Source organism: Staurois parvus, unplaced genomic scaffold (genome assembly GCF_062004578.1).
Source record: "Staurois parvus isolate SC_StPar_1 unplaced genomic scaffold, SC_StPar_1.0 ptg000288l, whole genome shotgun sequence".
Classification (NCBI taxonomy): Eukaryota; Metazoa; Chordata; class Amphibia; order Anura; family Ranidae; genus Staurois; species Staurois parvus.
Genome location: NW_028318084.1, coordinates 1,731,886 through 1,749,794, shown reverse-complemented (window position 1 = coordinate 1,749,794; position 17,909 = coordinate 1,731,886). Strand labels below are relative to the sequence as shown.

Below are 17,909 nucleotides of genomic sequence, written 5' to 3'. Positions count from 1 at the left end.
TTTTTTCCCTCAATAAATATAAATACACTTTTAGCTGTTAGACACAAATGTTATTCACTGTAGTTGTCTAACCTAAACAGAGATGAGTGAATAAAGAAACATTTACTTGGGTAGTTTCACAACCAAAACTTACCACAGTTAAAATCTGGGCTGGAGAATCAAAATTAGTGTGTAAGTATGTTTTTTTTGTCACTTCAGCTCCTAAAAAACATATAGCAAACAGAAAAGGTTACCGTATTTCCCCAAAAGTAAGACCTACCCCGAAAGTAAGACCGCTAATATAAGCCCTCCCCCGAAAATAAGACCTACCTCCACCAGGGGTGGACTGACCATTCTGGCACTGCCCAAGGACCCGGGGTCACTGCAGGGCCCCATGAGAGGCTCAGTCTGTTCCTGTATGTGCCGTTTCTGAAATAAGCAGGCATTGAGGGGATGGACAGTGAGGAAGGCACTGGAGCCTGCACTGTTCTGTGGGAGACTGCAGGAGATATGACCATGAAACACATGTGGAGGGAGTGAACTGGTTTGGCAATGCGTTTCAGAGCTTTCTGCCTTTTCTCAAGCCTAGTTTGCACAATATGTTGTGCAAACTAGGCTTGAGAAAAGGCAGAAAGCTCTGAAACGCATTGCCAGACCAGTCCATATAATTTCGGTAGATAAAAAGAAGCCTATGGGCTTCTTTTTATCTACCGAAATTATATGGACCCTAAATATTTATATATGGGCTTCATACGGACACTGATGTTTTTTAACTTAGGTTTGTAGTGTCTCAATAGCCTGATGAAGGCTCTGAAATGTTGCCTTTGTTTGCACTATGTGACCATGAAATAAAACTTTGGTCCTGTTCGAGGAATCCTTGGTGAGCTGGTGACATTTCTTCACATTTAGTGTCCATGTTTCCCAGCCTGTGATCATTGCAGCACCCAGCAATACCGAACAGCCACTTTTTAGGAACGGGAGTGTTTGGAATATTGTGGTTGGACCTGCTGAGCTACCATACATTTTGTTTTTTGTTTGGCTATAACAAGTGACAAAGCCCCACCCAAAAGTTTCTCTTCTCTTAATTTTTTTTCATAGATTAAGCTCTCAGGTTCGGCACCCAGTATCTGCAAAGAGTAGAGTTGGAGTCAGGGGCGGACTGACAACTCATAGTGCCCCCGGGCAATAGGGGATCATGGGGCCCCTGTGTCCTTGCCCAAACTCAAAAAAGCCTATGAAAAAGGTACCAGGGGCATCTCATGGGGCCCCCTACTGACCCCGGGCCCTCGGACAGTGCCCGCGTTTCCAAATGGTCAGTCCGCCCCTGGTTGGAGTGTTCTCTTGAGCAGTGGTTCTCTGGGGATCATCTAATTCTAAAAAACATAATTATTTTCATAAAGTTTCTTTTTGTTTGTATTTACTCTGAGCTCCTTGGACAGAACAGAATTTAGTTAAAAGGAGGCCTAAAGTTGTACTCCAACAAAACAATGTAGAGCAGTTCCAATAACCTGAATGTGGAGATTAAAGTGGAAAAACCCTAACTATAACTATAGTTTAAACATTTTCCCTCCTCCTCTTCCTACATATCCTGCCTAACCTGTAAAAAAAAGATCTGTGGAATTACTTTTCTCAAATCTGCTCAGGTCCAGCCATGTGATCCTGCAGTTCTAAGGGAGCATTAGTAAATGGTTATGAATTCCAGGACCCATGACATCATCCATAGGCTTTCATGGCTATCCATTGTCAGCACTCGCTGATACCGTGAAGCTGTGGGACCACATGATTGGACTGAAGCAGATTACTAATAGAGAAGTACACACAGAGTTGTCCCTAGGGTTGGTGTCACCCGGTGCGGTAACACTTGGTGACACCCCCCCCGACGATCCCCGCAGAATGGATCGGATCTGCAGATTGAGCATAATGGATCGGACTCCTAATACTTAACCACATGCCACCCAGCCACTGTAGAAATACGGCGGCAGGGCGGCACGGCTGGGCAAAACCATGTTTTAAAACATGTGTTTTTAAAACAGGTAGGGGGCGCGCGAGGCGCGTCGCTGCCCTACCTGTCCCGCCGATCGCGGCCGCGGATGTCAGTCGCCAGGTCACAGCCGGTTGTTACCGGCTGTGTCCCGGCGATTAGCGGCAATCATTGACAGAGAGCAGGGCTGCAGTAGCTGTGCTTTCTGTCAGTTCCCTGACAGCTCCTGACACGCTGATCGGGACAGAAGAGTTTATCTCTCCCGATCAGCGGTGTTCCCTGCAGTACACACCCCGCCCCCTAGTAAAACACTCCCCTCACACAGTTAACCCTTTCCCTGAATAATAAAGTTAACCCCTTCCTCCCCAGTGCCATTAGTACAGTGTCAGTGTTTTTTTTTTTGCACTGATCACTGTATTGGTGTCACTGGGGATATCAGTGACCCCAAGTCAGTTCCCCCCCAGTGTCAGAATGTCCGCCGCAGTCCCGCCATAAGTCACTGATCGCCGCCATAAGTCGCTGATCGCCGCCATTATTAGTATAAAAAAAATTAAAAATCCCAGTATCTTTCCCGCCATTTGTTAACATTATAACTTTCACGTAAACCAATTAATTTACACGTATTGGGTTTTTAGGAGCAAAGACATGTCGCAGAATGCATTTTGGCAGAAATTTATGACTAAATTTGATTTTTACATTTTGTTTTACTGGACATGTTTTATAGCAAAAAGTCCACAATATTGTTTTTTTTCCTCAAAATTGTCAGCCTTTTTTTTTATAGTGCAAAAAATAAAAAACGCACAGGCGATCAAATACCACCGAAAGAAAGCTCAATTTGTGGGAAAAAAGGATGTAAATTTCAATTATGTACCGTATTGCATGACCGCGCAATTCTCCGTTAAACTAGCGCAGCGCTGTATAGCAAAAAAATGGCGTAAATTGCAGTATCTATACCATAGTTTGTAGACGCTATAACTTCCACACAAAGCAATCAATATACACTCATTGGGATTTTTTTTACCAAAAACATGGAGCAGAATACATTTTGGCCTAAATTTATAACCAACTTTGAGTTTACTATATATTTTTTATAGTTGAAAGTAAAAAATATAGTTTTTCTTCAAAATTTTTGGTCTTTTTTTGTTTATAGCGTGAAAAATAAAAAGCGCACAGGTGATCAAATACCACCGAAAGAAAGCTCTATTTGTGTGAAAAAAGGACGTAAATTTTGTTTGGGTGCAGCATTGCATGACCGCGCAATTATCAGTTGAATTAGTGCAGCGCCGAGTAGCAAAAAGAGGCGTGGTCATTAAGGGGGGTAAATCCTCAGGAGGGCAAGTGGTTAAAGAAGAACTTCGGGCAAACACTTTTTATGCCCGTGCATTGGGGCTGTGCCCGCACTACATGGGTTAACTGCTCATTTTGTTCTAGGGGAGAGAGGACAGCGGAGATATACCTACCTGCCCGACAATCCTCCCTGCACAAGATTAGTCCCATCAGCTCCTGCCCCTCCGTGATCCAGCGGACTTGTAAATGGACTTTTCCTGATGTCAGCACACTCAATGCATGCTCCATAGATAGGAATAGTCCATCACTGGACCGTGGGGGAGCGTGGTTTTTGAGAGGATCGGTGGGTCAGGTGAGTATGAGCTTTGGGCTCACCCCTAGAAAAAAATGACAAGTTGATTCATGCAGTGGGGGCACAGCCCCACTACATGGTGAAATACAAATTTTCTCTGGAGTCCTGCTTTAACTTCAATGAGGGAAAATCAAGTCACTGACCTAGTATTCCTGCTTGGCAGGGCTGCTTATATCTCAGGAGAGTATGGACTAAAATAAAAAAAAATAAAAAACCTTTGGCAGATAAAACAATAGACATGTATGTATTTTAACTGTGTAGTTAGCTTTTTTGAGTTCAGTTTTCACGTACATGATTCCCCAACCCCCCCACCCAGCCAAATGACAGTTACATTTCTAAAGCACTATGTGCCATAAACAAATGCTATTAAAGAATATACTTTTTTCACCTTTTTTCATCCTTTATTTCAGTTCAATGCTGCTAATCCCCTGCTGCCTCTTTGTGGCCACAAAGTGAATACAAAAAACAAGAAGCGCACCAAGTGGCCTCTTTGTGGCCACTTCTAGCCTACATGCATTCACTCTAGTGATGGCTGCATGGTGTCTTTTTGGGCAGGGTTCCGGATGGATGACAGTGGACAATGCCTGCATAATATATATGTATTGTAGTGTTCTATATCGGAGGTTTTTTTTGACAGCGTGACAACACAGGAGCACCTTAGAAAGAAAGGGACGGAGCGTTGTCACCCAGGATCCTGTCAATCATCTTTTAATAAAAGCTGCAGCTTAAAAATGTGAAAAAAAATCTGGAAATTAAATTAACACATTAAAGCTTATATAAGATTTTAGTGAACATTTACTTAACCCTTTGAGGACCGTAAGGTTTTGGAACGCCAAAAGAATCAATTTTTTTGTTTTTAAAGTTCGTACACTTCAGTCGCTGTAACTAAGCCATTTCATGAAATAATTGGCAAAAAGCTAGATCCATTTGTTGTTTGTTGATAAGAACTAATATTTTGACTCAAACCAAAAAAAAATAGAGTTTTAAGTTCTTAATCAGATGATACACGCAATTAAAAACATGGGACAAATACGTCCCTTGGTCCTCAAAGGGTTAACAAATTGTATGGGGGTCTAGCTGTATAGGAGATTCCCAAGGAACTGCAAACCTAAGGACAAACTTCTCAGCAACAATACTGTTCAAAATGTGGATCAAAAAATAGCAACTGTCTCTGTTAAGGAGCACTGAAGTCCCCTTTGTGTACCTCCTCAGACCCCAGATGAATCCTCCACTTTACGCAGCAGCATTGAGGGCATCCCTTCACAAGGGATTCCGAGATCTAGCAGTTCAGTAGTCGTGAATGAGAACTAGTTGGGTCTTGCGCCTGACCGCCCTCTCACTTTATCTGGCCCTGTGGGTGTAGAATACTCACACTGTTCTGTCAGCATGGCGGCTTGGTAGCCGCATTCAGGCCTTTCGGTAGCTGGCTCCTTCCTTGCTGCCCAGGATGTCCTCTCTGGGAGATTTGGGGAGTAGAGATCCTCCTGTCTAGCAACCAGCCTGTAGGTAGGCTCCCATCCCTGGGGCCCCCACTAAGGCTCCATACTCCAGAGTAATAGAGTTTTAAGTTCTTAATCAGATGATACACGCAATTAAAAACATGGGACAAATATGTCCCTTGGTCCTCAAAGGGTTAAACACCCAACATTCTTCTATCTACACTATTATTTTTTGATTAATATTACTAAAATGTTATCATTAACATTAATTCAAAGTAAAAAAGCGTAATAAATAGTTCACTGTCAAATCCAATACATGTCATACCCAGTTATATCATAACCAAGTCATATTGATGTAGTATTAGTATGTAGTAGCATTAACTTTGCATTTACAGTAAGCAGGTACAGCTAAGAAAATGTTTGTTAGATGTACAGTGAAAAAATAATATTACAAAACATTAGTGATCTATTTTTTTTTTTTTATTAGAACCCCTCGTGTATTGTATTGTTCCTGTCTTGTCTCATGTTCTGTCCCCCTTGCTACTGTACAGCGCTGAGCATACCCTTTGGCGCTATATAAATACTGTATAATAATAATAATAATATTACATATTTTCTTTACTCATGGTAGAAATTATTATAAAAGGGGAGTGTGTCTTTTGATATAAAAAAGATACTATATTCAGAATTTAATATATATATATTTTTATTAAGTATTATTTTTAAATAAGACATAAGAGAAATTTATATATTAAAAAAAAAAAAAAAAAAAAAAAGGACATTTACTTGTATTTAAGCACAGCGAGTAAACGGAGTTCATAATGAGTTAATTTAATGTAAGCAAACTGACATAGCATCAGAGGCATGTATTCACCTCATTCCATGCTGTGTCATTTGGAGATGAGAACTTAACATTGGCATCACTGCCTTCTATTTAATGTGTCCCTTAAGATTCCCTGGGAAAAAAAAGGAGTCACTCTCATGGAACTGCATCGCCTGTATGTGAAATGCTGGTGTAGATATTTTTTTTTTTTATCAGTCTAACCTTCTGTGTTAATACATGAATGCTGGTACCAACTTACAGGGATGCCAGATGATCAGTGCAGAATGAAGGTCCCTGGGGAATGCATCATGTGGTTCTCTGCCCTGTGACGTCACCAGCAGATGGCATGGGTACCAGCTCTGGCAGTTGGCATCAATGTCACTTTTTTAGAGATCAATGAGATACACACATATCTAGACTCCTGGAGATGATGCGACATTCGGACTAATTTAGAAGACAAAAAAATGAAAACTGCTTGCTAATTTAAACAAGTCTGAAGGTAATTTTTTCAGCTTTAATATATTTATCTTGCATGCTATGTTAGGTACTAACAGCTATTGTTTGTGATTGTTTATTGTCATTCCGGTTATCATTATCAAGTCATATGGCTCTTTACTGAAAAGACAATACTGTCTCCTTCTAATGACCACAGTATAGCTTGCATGTTTAAACTTGGTCTGCAGATTTTTCTAATGAAAAGATTGCTTTCTAAAATGCTCATTTGTTAAGAGAAAGATTGTTTTCACTTTTGATTTGATGCTTGTTATATAACTGTATAGCCATTTGACTAATGGAAAGAAAATGACATGTCACTTTCCCTTTTCGAGGAGCATTAGTGTTTAAATGCAGGAAAAGAGTGGTGGCGTGCTAAGAAGTTATTTTTGAGGATATTCTCAATATGATGGCTGCTATTCATCTATGTCCCTGTTTAACAATTGCAATTTTGAAAATAGTTTATATATCTAATAACCATCTTTTAGGCAGAATAAAACAATCAGTAGATGTCACAATGTTTACCTGTTTAGTTTGCAGGAAAATTGCTTTGCAGAGCTCGTCGATAGGTGGGAACTGGATTTATTTTGGACTTTTTTCTATTAAAATGATTTTGGGAAGTGCAATTTCTCAATGCTTGTTTTAAGCAGATTTGGCAGTTCCGAACGAGTTCTCGTTATTAGTAAGAAATATTTTTTATGTGGAAATATTGCCAGCAGTAGTTGCACCTTGTACTGGATGGCTATTTTATCAGTAATATGACTACATATGGTTTTGTCATTTCAGGGGAATTTATTCTAAGCAGCAATGTTAACACTTCCTTTTGATGAATCTGTTGTGATGACGGAATCGCAGCTTTGTAAAAAATATGCACGGGAAAGTGAGGATCAAAAAGCAGCAAAGAAACCAGAAAGCTGCGCTAAACAGCTAGTGTCCCATGGGAAAAATATCAAAAGGTCCCCTGAAGAGGAAACAGAGCAAGAAGAAGAGGAAGAGGACAAGGAGGAAGAAGATGAAAATGGATTGCCAAGAAGGAGGGGGCCAAGGAAAAAAAAGATGACCAAGATTAGGATAGAGAGGATAAAAGTAAGACGAGTTGAGGCTAATGCAAGAGAAAGGGGTCGGATGCATGGGCTCAATGATGCACTGGACAATTTACGGAAAGTTGTACCTTGCTATTCCAAGACACAAAAGCTTTCTAAAATAGAAACCTTGAGGCTGGCCAAAAACTACATTTGGGCTCTGTCTGAGATACTCAGGATTGGGAAGAGACCAGATCTTCTCACCTTTGTTCAAAATTTATGCAAAGGTTTGTCTCAGCCTACCACAAATTTGGTGGCTGGGTGCCTGCAGCTTAATGCCAGAAGTTTTCTCATGGGTCAGAGTGGAGACACAGTGCAACATGGAAGATCTCCCTACAGCTCTATTTACCCTCCTTATCACAGTCCTGAGCTTAGTACCCCACCAGGCCATGGGAGTCTTGACAATTACAAGACAGGAAAACCTTACAATTACTGTAGTGCTTATGAATCCTTTTATGAAAGCACTTCTCCTGAGTGCACCAGCCCTCAGTTTGAAGGTCCCTTAAGCCCTCCCTCTATGAACTATAATGGGATATTTTCCCTGAAGCAAGAAGAGGCCTTGGACTATGGGAAAAATTACAATTATGGCATGCATTACTGTGCAGTGCCAGGCAGGGGTCCCCTCGGGCAGAGCTCTATGTTCAAGTTGCCTACAGACAGCCACTTCCCTTATGACTTCCATCTGCGCAGCCAGTCTCTCGCCATGCAAGATGAATTAAATGCAGTTTTTCATAATTAATGAGGAAAATGAATATAAACAGTGGTCAATCACCTCCCTCCCCCCTTCTAATTAAGATAAAGCAGATGCTTGTTCACACAGTAATTGACACGGCTTGATTAAGGTATCACCGCAGTCCCGAAAGTGTGTTTTAAACTTCTGTGGTCTTGCTTGTTTGTTTTTTAACCCATCTGTAAAAGCCAGATCTGATGCTATATTTTACCTTATGATTTCATTTTAACATTTTACTTGAAGACTGTGTTTAATTCATGCACTAAAAGGATATTTTATGTTCATTTGTTAAAAAAAGAAACTCTGTTGACGTTATGTGTAAAAATAAAGAAATGTACACTATTACTATTCCAATGTCTATCTTGATTGCACACAGACAATTTAAAGCAATCACATAATAAACTGTTTTCTGCCAGAGGGGCCTGTAAGCAATTGCAAAGAAATGCCTTGCAGGCCTCATTTAAAACGAACAGATTAGTGACTGCATAACAATACACAATTGAAGCTCATTAATCTCAGAATAGGAAAGTTGAGACTGAACAACAAAAAGTTCATCAGTTGAAATATAATAACAAATGGTGTCAAAACTGCTATTACTAGCTTCCAAAAAAAATCTAAGCTGTTCCTAAGCTCAGAATAGTAAATTAGTGGACGCAGATGGCTGGGGATCGAGTGTAAGATTTTGAATTTTTAATTAATAGGTGTTACAGACCATCTCACTAAAATGCATCACTACTTTGCACAGATTAAATTAAATATAAAATACCATTAGGAGTGTTTATCATGATGCTACTGTTACACCAAATGTCCGTATTTAAGAAAAAACGTATTTTTAAACATAAATATTATTGCTGCTCTGCATATATATAAAGCACATTATTTAAGAAAAACGTATTTTTAAACATAAATATTATTGCTGCTCTGCATATATATAAAGCACATTATTTAAGAAAAACGTATTTTTAAACATAAATATTATTGCTGCTCTGCATATATATAAAGCACATTATTTAAGAAAAACGTATTTTTAAACATAAATATTATTGCTGCTCTGCATATATATAAAGCACATTTTAGAGTACATCAAAATAATTCATTACAAACGATTGGCTTTGGAAACATCATCAATTGTTTTCTAATAGTTATTTTCTAAAAAAAAAACATACACACTAACATAACATAAATAACTAATATATCAGTTATTAATTCTAAACAACCCATTTAATATGTGCAGCAATTTCAAGCTTTAGTCATTTTAATGTATATATTAAACTTGGCCTTTTGAAAAGTTTAATTTACTAAGTCCTTTGTGATGTGTTAATAGAACAAATTAAAAAGTGCTTGCTGCATCTTGTATGTTTTCTTCCAGCTTTAAAGAAATATTTTATCAACTACGTCATATAATCATAAAGGCCTTTCTGAGAATTGAACATAGTTTGTATTCACTTAAGGAAAGCTGGTCACCCACTTTATATAAACAGGTCATATGCAGTCATTTTAAAGTTTAAAAGATGCTGGTTGTGACTTTTGAGAATATAGGAACTTTTTTGAAACCTTGGCCTCTCTCTTTTATGTACCCTGTCATAAGTTTTAAAGTTGGAAACACTTTTAACTGATTTAGATGGACTACCATGCTATTAACTACCATGGATGGACTACCATGCTATAAACAGCTATTAATTGTACAATAATTGGCAACAAACATCATACACTGGCAAACTTAAAGCTATAAGTTTGTTTTTGCATGTCATATTAACCTTTGTTCGATACCTGTGAGTTTTGGAACATGAACACTGTGATTTACAAAAATGTCATTAATGTTCATGATTTAATGTGTTTGTTTCTTACAAAGGTACCACTGTCCTCTGTAAAGATTTTATGTTTGTCTGAATGGGCACCATAATAGTGAAAGTGCTAAGACATACAGTATATAAAATGTATTGCGTTGAATATTCATTTCAAGAGCGATCTACTATATGGATTACATTTCAAACTGATTTCTTTAACCTAGGTTAAATTCAAAGTTTCATTTGAGTTAATTGATATTAAAACAATGAGAAATAACTCTTAATCTGACTTGGCGTTGAAGTGAACACAGGTCTGCTGGGCCTACATAAACATATGTTCTCTAGCTATAGTTTTCTATAGTTGAGTATATGTTGCTTATTGCTCTGTTTATTCTGACCTAGTGATCAAAATAATAATCATTTCTTGAAATAATGAATGGCACAGTAAAAAAAAAAAACATTTATATAGGGCTGAACATGATTAAGTCAATGACTTTTTTTAATAGAGACAGTTAGATCTGAACATGTTTGTTAGGCTTTACCAATTAGCTTTAGAGGTATGAGTAATATATAACATATAATTAGTATGTGCAAAATGACTGCAATTTGTTTTACATTTTCTATTCAATATAAATGTGCCAGCTAATGCTACAGCTACAATTAAAGTCTCTGCAGTGGTGAAAACACAGTATATGAGATGATTCAAGAAAAGTTCAACAGCTTGTAAAAAAGTCTAATAGTATTTATAACAATTTTGGTGAGAAATGAATGCAATAGCATTATATATATTTATATATATATATATATATATATATTTTTTAATATATATATATATATATATATATATATATATATACACACACACACACACACATTGACAGGTACTTTGTAGAACAGAACAGTTGAAAAATCCATTATAATATGGGGATATTATTTATGACAAATACACTACTCTTTATATACTATTAGATGTAAATGTTGAATCTGCAAAAAAACAAGATGCTTTTATTAAAATAAACCACGCTCATAACAAATAAAAAGGAAAACATATATGCAACATAACAAACAGGGACAAAACACATTCATAGCTTATGGCAAAACTAATCACAACAAATTTCAGATGGTATTTTAAGTCCAAAATGTAGCTATATATTTAGATTAATAGTGAAAATTTTCTTGTGTGAGAAATACGGTAAATATAAAGAACATTATTGGTTGGATGGAAAATTCTCCAGAAATGTATCAGCCAATTATTGCAGGTTTGCACAAATCTGAGGTTATGTATAATGTATTTTTACACATCAATAATTGGTAGTCAGAATGTTCAGATTTTAACTACTCTTTATGAATAAATAGGACTAGAAATTAGTTCTGAAGTATAGAAATTTGGTCAGCAGGAGAAAACTTTCTAGACAAAATTGACTACATATATAAAGCTTGTTTGTGAGATTCAATCAGTCAAAACCGAAGAAAACTATAATTTGTTTAATATATTAGGAACTAGGTTAAAAATATATCTTTTGTTAATGGGTATCTGCATTATATTATAAAACCTTTACTAAAAAGGTTATAAAATAGCTCATTTCTGTTTGAAGCTCAGGTATCATACTAACAAATTCAATATTTCTAAGTTTCTCAATAAGACGGCAATTAAAATAAATATTTTTACCCCTAATGTAATTATTATTATATTCAGTAAAAAAATTAAGGCATCATTCGAAGTAATGTTACAAAACATTCAGCAATTTAAACAACTAGAATATACATTAAAAATGCTAAATAAAATAATTTGTACGGCTTTGTAAACTCTGTAAAAAAAAAGGATAGTATCACAATTTTAAAAGTTCCAAATATGATTCAGCGCATTTAATGCCTATACGTTTTTAAATATAGCAAAACAAAAATGCACACATTAATATCTAAAAATTCAGTGTACATATACTAGTAAATAATGTGTATTTGTTTAACAAAAAGAAAAATAATAAAGGGTTATGCTTGTGTTTTGTAACGCTACAAATTGTAACTCTTAGAAGTACTTCAGTATTGTGATGTCCAGGACATAATGACATGGCCAAGTTGTAACAGCATGGGCTCTGTACGTGCATTCAGACGAGTGCATTCAGAGAACAAGATAGAATTAACCCTGTAGTATAGCTTAACCATCCCAAATCCTGCATACTATTTTAGAAGCTGTTAGGAATGAACCGATTTCCAAGTAAGCCATACCTATACAAGTTAAAAATGCTAATCCTTTGTCTCTCCATCTGCTGTGCTCTCACAGAAACACAAGAAAGCACGCTCATTAATGTGCCAATTCACATATAAACACAATAACTGTTGTTCACTAAACAGTAAATCTTTGCAATAAATAAAAAATCAACATATCAAGTAACCTTTCTTATAAATTTTTGTAAGGAGAAAACTATTTTTAATCCTACATTGTTTAACTATTGTGCTTTTTTTTTTAAAGTAATAACATTTTAAACACTGGAGGCATTAAAAATGAATGTTTGATGCTGTCCAACATACCTTTGTTTGATTAAAACATAGTCAAGTTGTGGATAAGGTTGATTCAAACATACAGTCAAGTTTTGGACAAGTTTCTTTTTTTTTATTTTTTCCCAAGCATGCTTGCGTGTTTCCAGCATATAGGTTTTGTGGTCAGTTAATAAAATACTTTTAAGAATAAATCACCCTCTTGACAAATATTACTTTATCTAATTTTGGTATTTTCTGCATTTCTAAAAACAGCTAGCATATATAGGAATATATTTTTGTTTTTTCCGAGTAAATAACAAATCAGCAGATTCTGCACATATGTTCTCTGCCAGAAGGAAATGGCTTCACTGTTTTTCATTCAGGATGACATATTCAAATGTCAGCAATTGTCAGTGTCTGAAATCTGCTGCTGTAACATTATTTTAAGTGAAATGTGATTTTGCCATTGTTGGGTATCTAAAGTTTACAGTCCCAGCACTGCTGCACTATAGTCAGTAAGTAGTATTTCCAGATCAACTTTACAATAACTTTTTTTTTTAATCAAGATTTGTTTTTTGTATGTTGTAAACTATGTTGAAAGCTTAGGTTAATTATTCCCTAATTACTTTTTTATTCAGTATGTTGAACTGGTGTATTTTTAGTCTACAATGCCTCTAGTAAGCTAAATGGGAAAAGTTGATGAAGAGGTTTATATCATATAAATCTTGGTTTTCAACTTTTAACCTTTTGAGGACCGTAAGGTTTTGGAACGCCAACAGAATCAATTTTTTTGTTTTTAAAGTTTGTACACTTCAGTTGCTGTAACTAAGCCATTTCATGAAATAATTGGCAAAAAGCTAGATCCATTTGTTGTTTGTTGATAAGAACTAATATTTTGACTCCAAAAAAAAAAAGAAAAGAGTTTTAAGTTCTTAATCAGATGATACACGCAATTAAAAACATGGGACAAATACGTCCCTTGGTCCTCAAAGGGTTAATGGTTTGCTAAAATGTATTATATAACTATCCATTTTTAGTTGTGGTAGCTTAGCCCATCCCTTGACTACATCTGCTTTGCTTTAAAAAAGTCATTCCCCTTCCTCTCACACACGTACACATGGAAGATTGTTCAATGGAGGGTGGCCAGTATGGTTGTCTCTGGAAACATGCTTCCCCTTTAGCACATCAGAAGCCAACGGAATGCAGTTCAGATTGTATCTATAAACTCTTCTCAATTTGCGGCATTGGAGTAAGAATGGACAGAGACTATCATACTGCCTCCCCACCATTAAGCAAGCTTCCCGGGTGGTGAGGCGGCTTTTACAAAGCAAACAGACAGAATGGAAGGTGAGAAGAAGGAGACACAGATGGCCCTCAGACACTATTATTTTCAGGACCGTGCCACCCACTTGGCACTGTGGATTCAGTAACTATAGTCCCATTGCATCACAGTGGTAACACTGCAACAGGAGTAAAAGACATTGGAGATCAGGGAGGCAGTCTAAGAAGAAGGCATTTACAATGTTAATTACAATTTTTCACTGGAGGTCCAAGCTAAAATTTTGCACAAGGCTTCTTATAATCTAAATCTGACCCTTTAAAAATGTTCATTTCCCTTTTCTAGACTGACTCTGCCCGATTTATTCCAGAAATGTATGTAGATGTAAATTAGGTAATCATCATTAAGTCATAGTCCAATGATCTTTGGCATAGGAATTGGTGATCTAGGTCTATCTAATATGAAGGTTTTTTCAAAATAAAAAGCTATATGTTCCTTCCCTGTCTTCAAGCATCGCTATCTTTGCACTAGAATGAAATGGGATCACTCGCTCCCTGTCACAATAGTGACACAACACTACATGCAATCATTTTGAGAGTTGCCTGAATTTACCCACACCTGTTAGACCCTCTTCATTAGAGCACTGAGATTGTGTAGTTTAACAGGAAAAACAATTCATAACACTTCTCTATTCAAAGAAGAGTTACTTGAATGTCACATCATCAATATGACATCAACTTAAGCCGAATATGAGTTTATCAATTTACTAAATATTAACAAAAACCCATTAATATCCAGTGAATATGCTACAATTTGCAACTTTCTATTTCGGATATTAGTTTGTAATTATAATTATTACAATCTGCAAAAGAGTGCATATTCTTTGCATCAAAGTACTGCATTGTTGTAATTATTATATCCAATTTATGGTATTATAACCCCATTGCCTTTTAACCACTTGAGCTCCTGAGGAATTTCTTACTAAATATTTTAAAAGAAAAAGTACTACCTATTAGAGTATACACATGACCCGCATGCATTTTATACAATAGTGGCTACTTATGTCCAGTTTGACTGATTTAACCACTTGCCCTCCTGAGGATTTATCCCCTTAATGACCAGGCCTCTTTTTGCTACTCGGCGCTGCACTAATTCAACTGATAATTGCGCGGTCATGCAATGCTGCACCCAAACGAAATTTACGTCCTTTTTTTCACACAAATAGAGCTTTCTTTCGGTGGTATTTGATCACCTGTGCGCTTTTTATTTTTCACGCTATAAACAAAAAAAGGCCAAAAATTTTGAAGAAAAACAATATTTTTTTATTTTCAGCTATAAAAAATATATAGTAAACTCAAAGTTAGTTATAAATTTAGGCCAAAATGTATTCTGTTCTATGTTTTTGGTAAAAAAAATCCCAATAAGTATATATTGATTGCTTTTTGTGGAAGTTATAGCGTCTACAAACTATGGAATAGATACTGCAATTTACACCATTTTTCTGCTATACAGCGCTGCACTAGTTTAACGGACAATTGCGCAGTCATGCAATATGGTATATAAATGAAATTTACCTCCTTTTTTTCCCCACAAATTGAGCTTTCTTTCGATGGTATTTGATCGCCTGTGCGGTTTTTATTTTTTGCACTATAAAAAAAAAGGCTGACAATTTTGAGGAAAAAAAAACTATATTTTAGACTTTTTGCTATAAAACATGTCCAGTAAAAAAAAAAATGCAAAAATCAAATGTAGTCATAAATTTCTGCCAAAATGCATTCTGCGACATGTCTTTGCTAAAAAAAAACCCCAATACATGTAAATTAATTGGTTTACGTGAAAGTTATAGTGTTTACAAAAGGCGGGAAAGATACTGGGATTTTTAGGGTTTTTTTTATACTAATAATGGCGGCGATCAGAAAATTATGGTGGCGATCAGCGACTTATGGCGGGACTGCGGGACTGCGGTGGACATTTTGACATTGGGGGTACTGACTTGGGGTCACTGACATCCCCAAAAACACTAATACAGTGATCAGTGCAAAAAAAAAAACACTGACACTGTACTAATGGCACTGGGGAGGAAGGGGTTAACTTTATTTTGCAGGGAAGGGTTATACTAGGGAGTGTTTTACTAGGGGGCGGGGGTGTGTACTGGGCGGGACAAGGCTGATTGAGAAAGATAAACTGTTCTTTCTCGATCAGCTCATCCTCGAGCTGACAGGGAAGTGACAGACAGCACAGCTACTGCAGCTGTACTGTCTGTCACTGTTTGCCGCCGATCGCCGGGACATAGCCGCTAAGGAGTGGCTGTGACCCGGCGACTGACATCTGCGGCGGTGAACCGAGGGACAAATAGGGCGGCGGCGCACCTTGCGCGCGCCCCCTATTTGTTTACAAAACACACGTTTAAAACGTGGTTTTGAATGTACTGGTATATGTACAGTGGCTGGGCAGCATGCGGTTAAAATAATATTATATGGTCACAGCAGTTGTACAGAATATAAATAAGTTTTAATTTGTGCAGTGAATCTAAAAACATATAACTAAAACATAGGAAGGGGTTAAAATCTAAAATGGTGTATTGTTAAGAATATAATATGTGAAAAGGCATGCATCTTTTCACTGTGCTAAGTATGCAGTTACAAGTGCAACTGTTGTTATTTCTGCTTAAGAGATATTTGGATCCAGGGACAGATTTACATTTAAAAACTGTAGAAATAGGATCTCTGGTGTTTTAATGATTTAACTTCCAATGTCTTCAAGTATTTCAAAACTAGAATACAAAATAAAAACAAATGTCCTGTCTGTTAAACCAATATTAGCGGGACAGGAAGTGAGTAGGAATGAGCGAACTAATGTTTGCTCATGTGAACCCTGCAGGAGGTCCCCAACCTGGAACAAAGCAGCTCTAGACCATTTTGAAGTCTAGTGGTGAATCTTGACTTTCTTTCTGTCCTTTTTTCAAGGCTTATTTACAACCTTTAAAAAAAAAAACCATCACGGGTGGCTGAACAAATACTGTACAGGTGGGAAGATCATTTTATGTGTCTGCAAATAGTATGCTTGAGGAATGCCTTAAAATGTATTCCCTGCATTAAGGAAAAAAATGTTTTGCCATTTGCTGTGCCTCCCCCCCCCCCCCAAAACAAAAATTACCTATGTCCTGTATCAATACAATGAACGCTAAATAATAGAAAGTGAGCGCTCAAAAACAGCAGCTAATGCACTCAAGGTAATCTCAGCAAACCTTAAAACATAAGTACTTAAATAAAAGTGCAGCCATAAATAAAATTAATAAATATAAAATATATAGAATTAATAATAGAATGTCCCATACATGCTAAACATGTATAATAAATAGACAAATAACAGGTAATCCACTAGAAGTAGCCGTATATCCGGAGAAGCTATATCAGGAACAGGTGATACAAATGCGCACTCACCGGACGCGCTATAGTTAAGCGCATGTAGTAGATATCCACTCTGAGCCCTTAGGAAGGTGGAGAAGGTGAGCATCCATCTAGAGATGAGTAATCCTGGTATTCTGTCTCAGTGGTATACGGTGAAGGCTTCCAGGTCCAGAGATCCCCTTAAGGCTGTATGGGTGCATGTACTGGATACAGGAATCCCTCCCTCTGGTGGTGGTGGTTAATAGTGAGATGTCCTGAAAATCAATTAGCTCCAATGGGAGCCATAAACGATGCCCATAGTGTAGTATGATTAAAGACTTTATTCCCAAAAGGTGCAGTAAAAAATGGGTAGTAAACTCTCTCAGTAAATAATATGACAGATGCAGAGTAGTACTGACCCCTTAACAAAGATGGCCACCGGGCCTCCTCGTGGCTCCGGGCGGCTGTGACGTCACGCTCTGCTGTCTCCTCCTAAGGCCTTTCGTGCAATGCACATCATCAGAGGGGAGGCCAATACAATGAATGCTGTCTGTCTTCTCTTCTCTCTCCCAGCTCTCACAGGCTTGACTGAGAGCAGCAGGAGCCATTGGCTGCAGAGAGCAGGCAGAGGGGCTGAGCCCCGCTGTGTGTGTCAATAAATGCACACAGCCTGGCTCAGGATTGATTGTTTGGTCTTCTGGAGGAGCTGAGTGTTATTAGGGTTCAGCTCAACTACCTGCATACCAGTTGTGACAGAGGAGGGTCTTCACCTGGCTGAAAATCACTTGCCCAGCTACTTCTGCCTCCTGAA

General features: G+C 37.2%; 1 protein-coding gene across 1 annotated transcript; it reads left to right on the top strand.

Annotated features, from left to right (window-relative positions):
* Nucleotides 1-6,109: 6,109 nt before the first annotated feature.
* Nucleotides 6,110-8,507, top strand: NEUROD6 (neuronal differentiation 6). Its single transcript, XM_089682392.1, has 2 exons — nt 6,110-6,360; nt 7,140-8,507. The coding sequence occupies exon 2, from the start codon at nt 7,161-7,163 to the stop codon at nt 8,172-8,174; it is 1,014 nt and encodes a 337-aa protein (XP_089538518.1). The 5' UTR covers nt 6,110-6,360; nt 7,140-7,160; the 3' UTR covers nt 8,175-8,507.
* The last annotated feature ends 9,402 nt before the right edge of the window (nt 8,508-17,909 follow it).

Coding starts and splice junctions, on each gene's coding strand:
- NEUROD6 (XM_089682392.1), top strand. CDS start 7,161: ATGTTAACACTTCCTTTTGATGAATCTGTTGTGATGACGGAATCGCAG.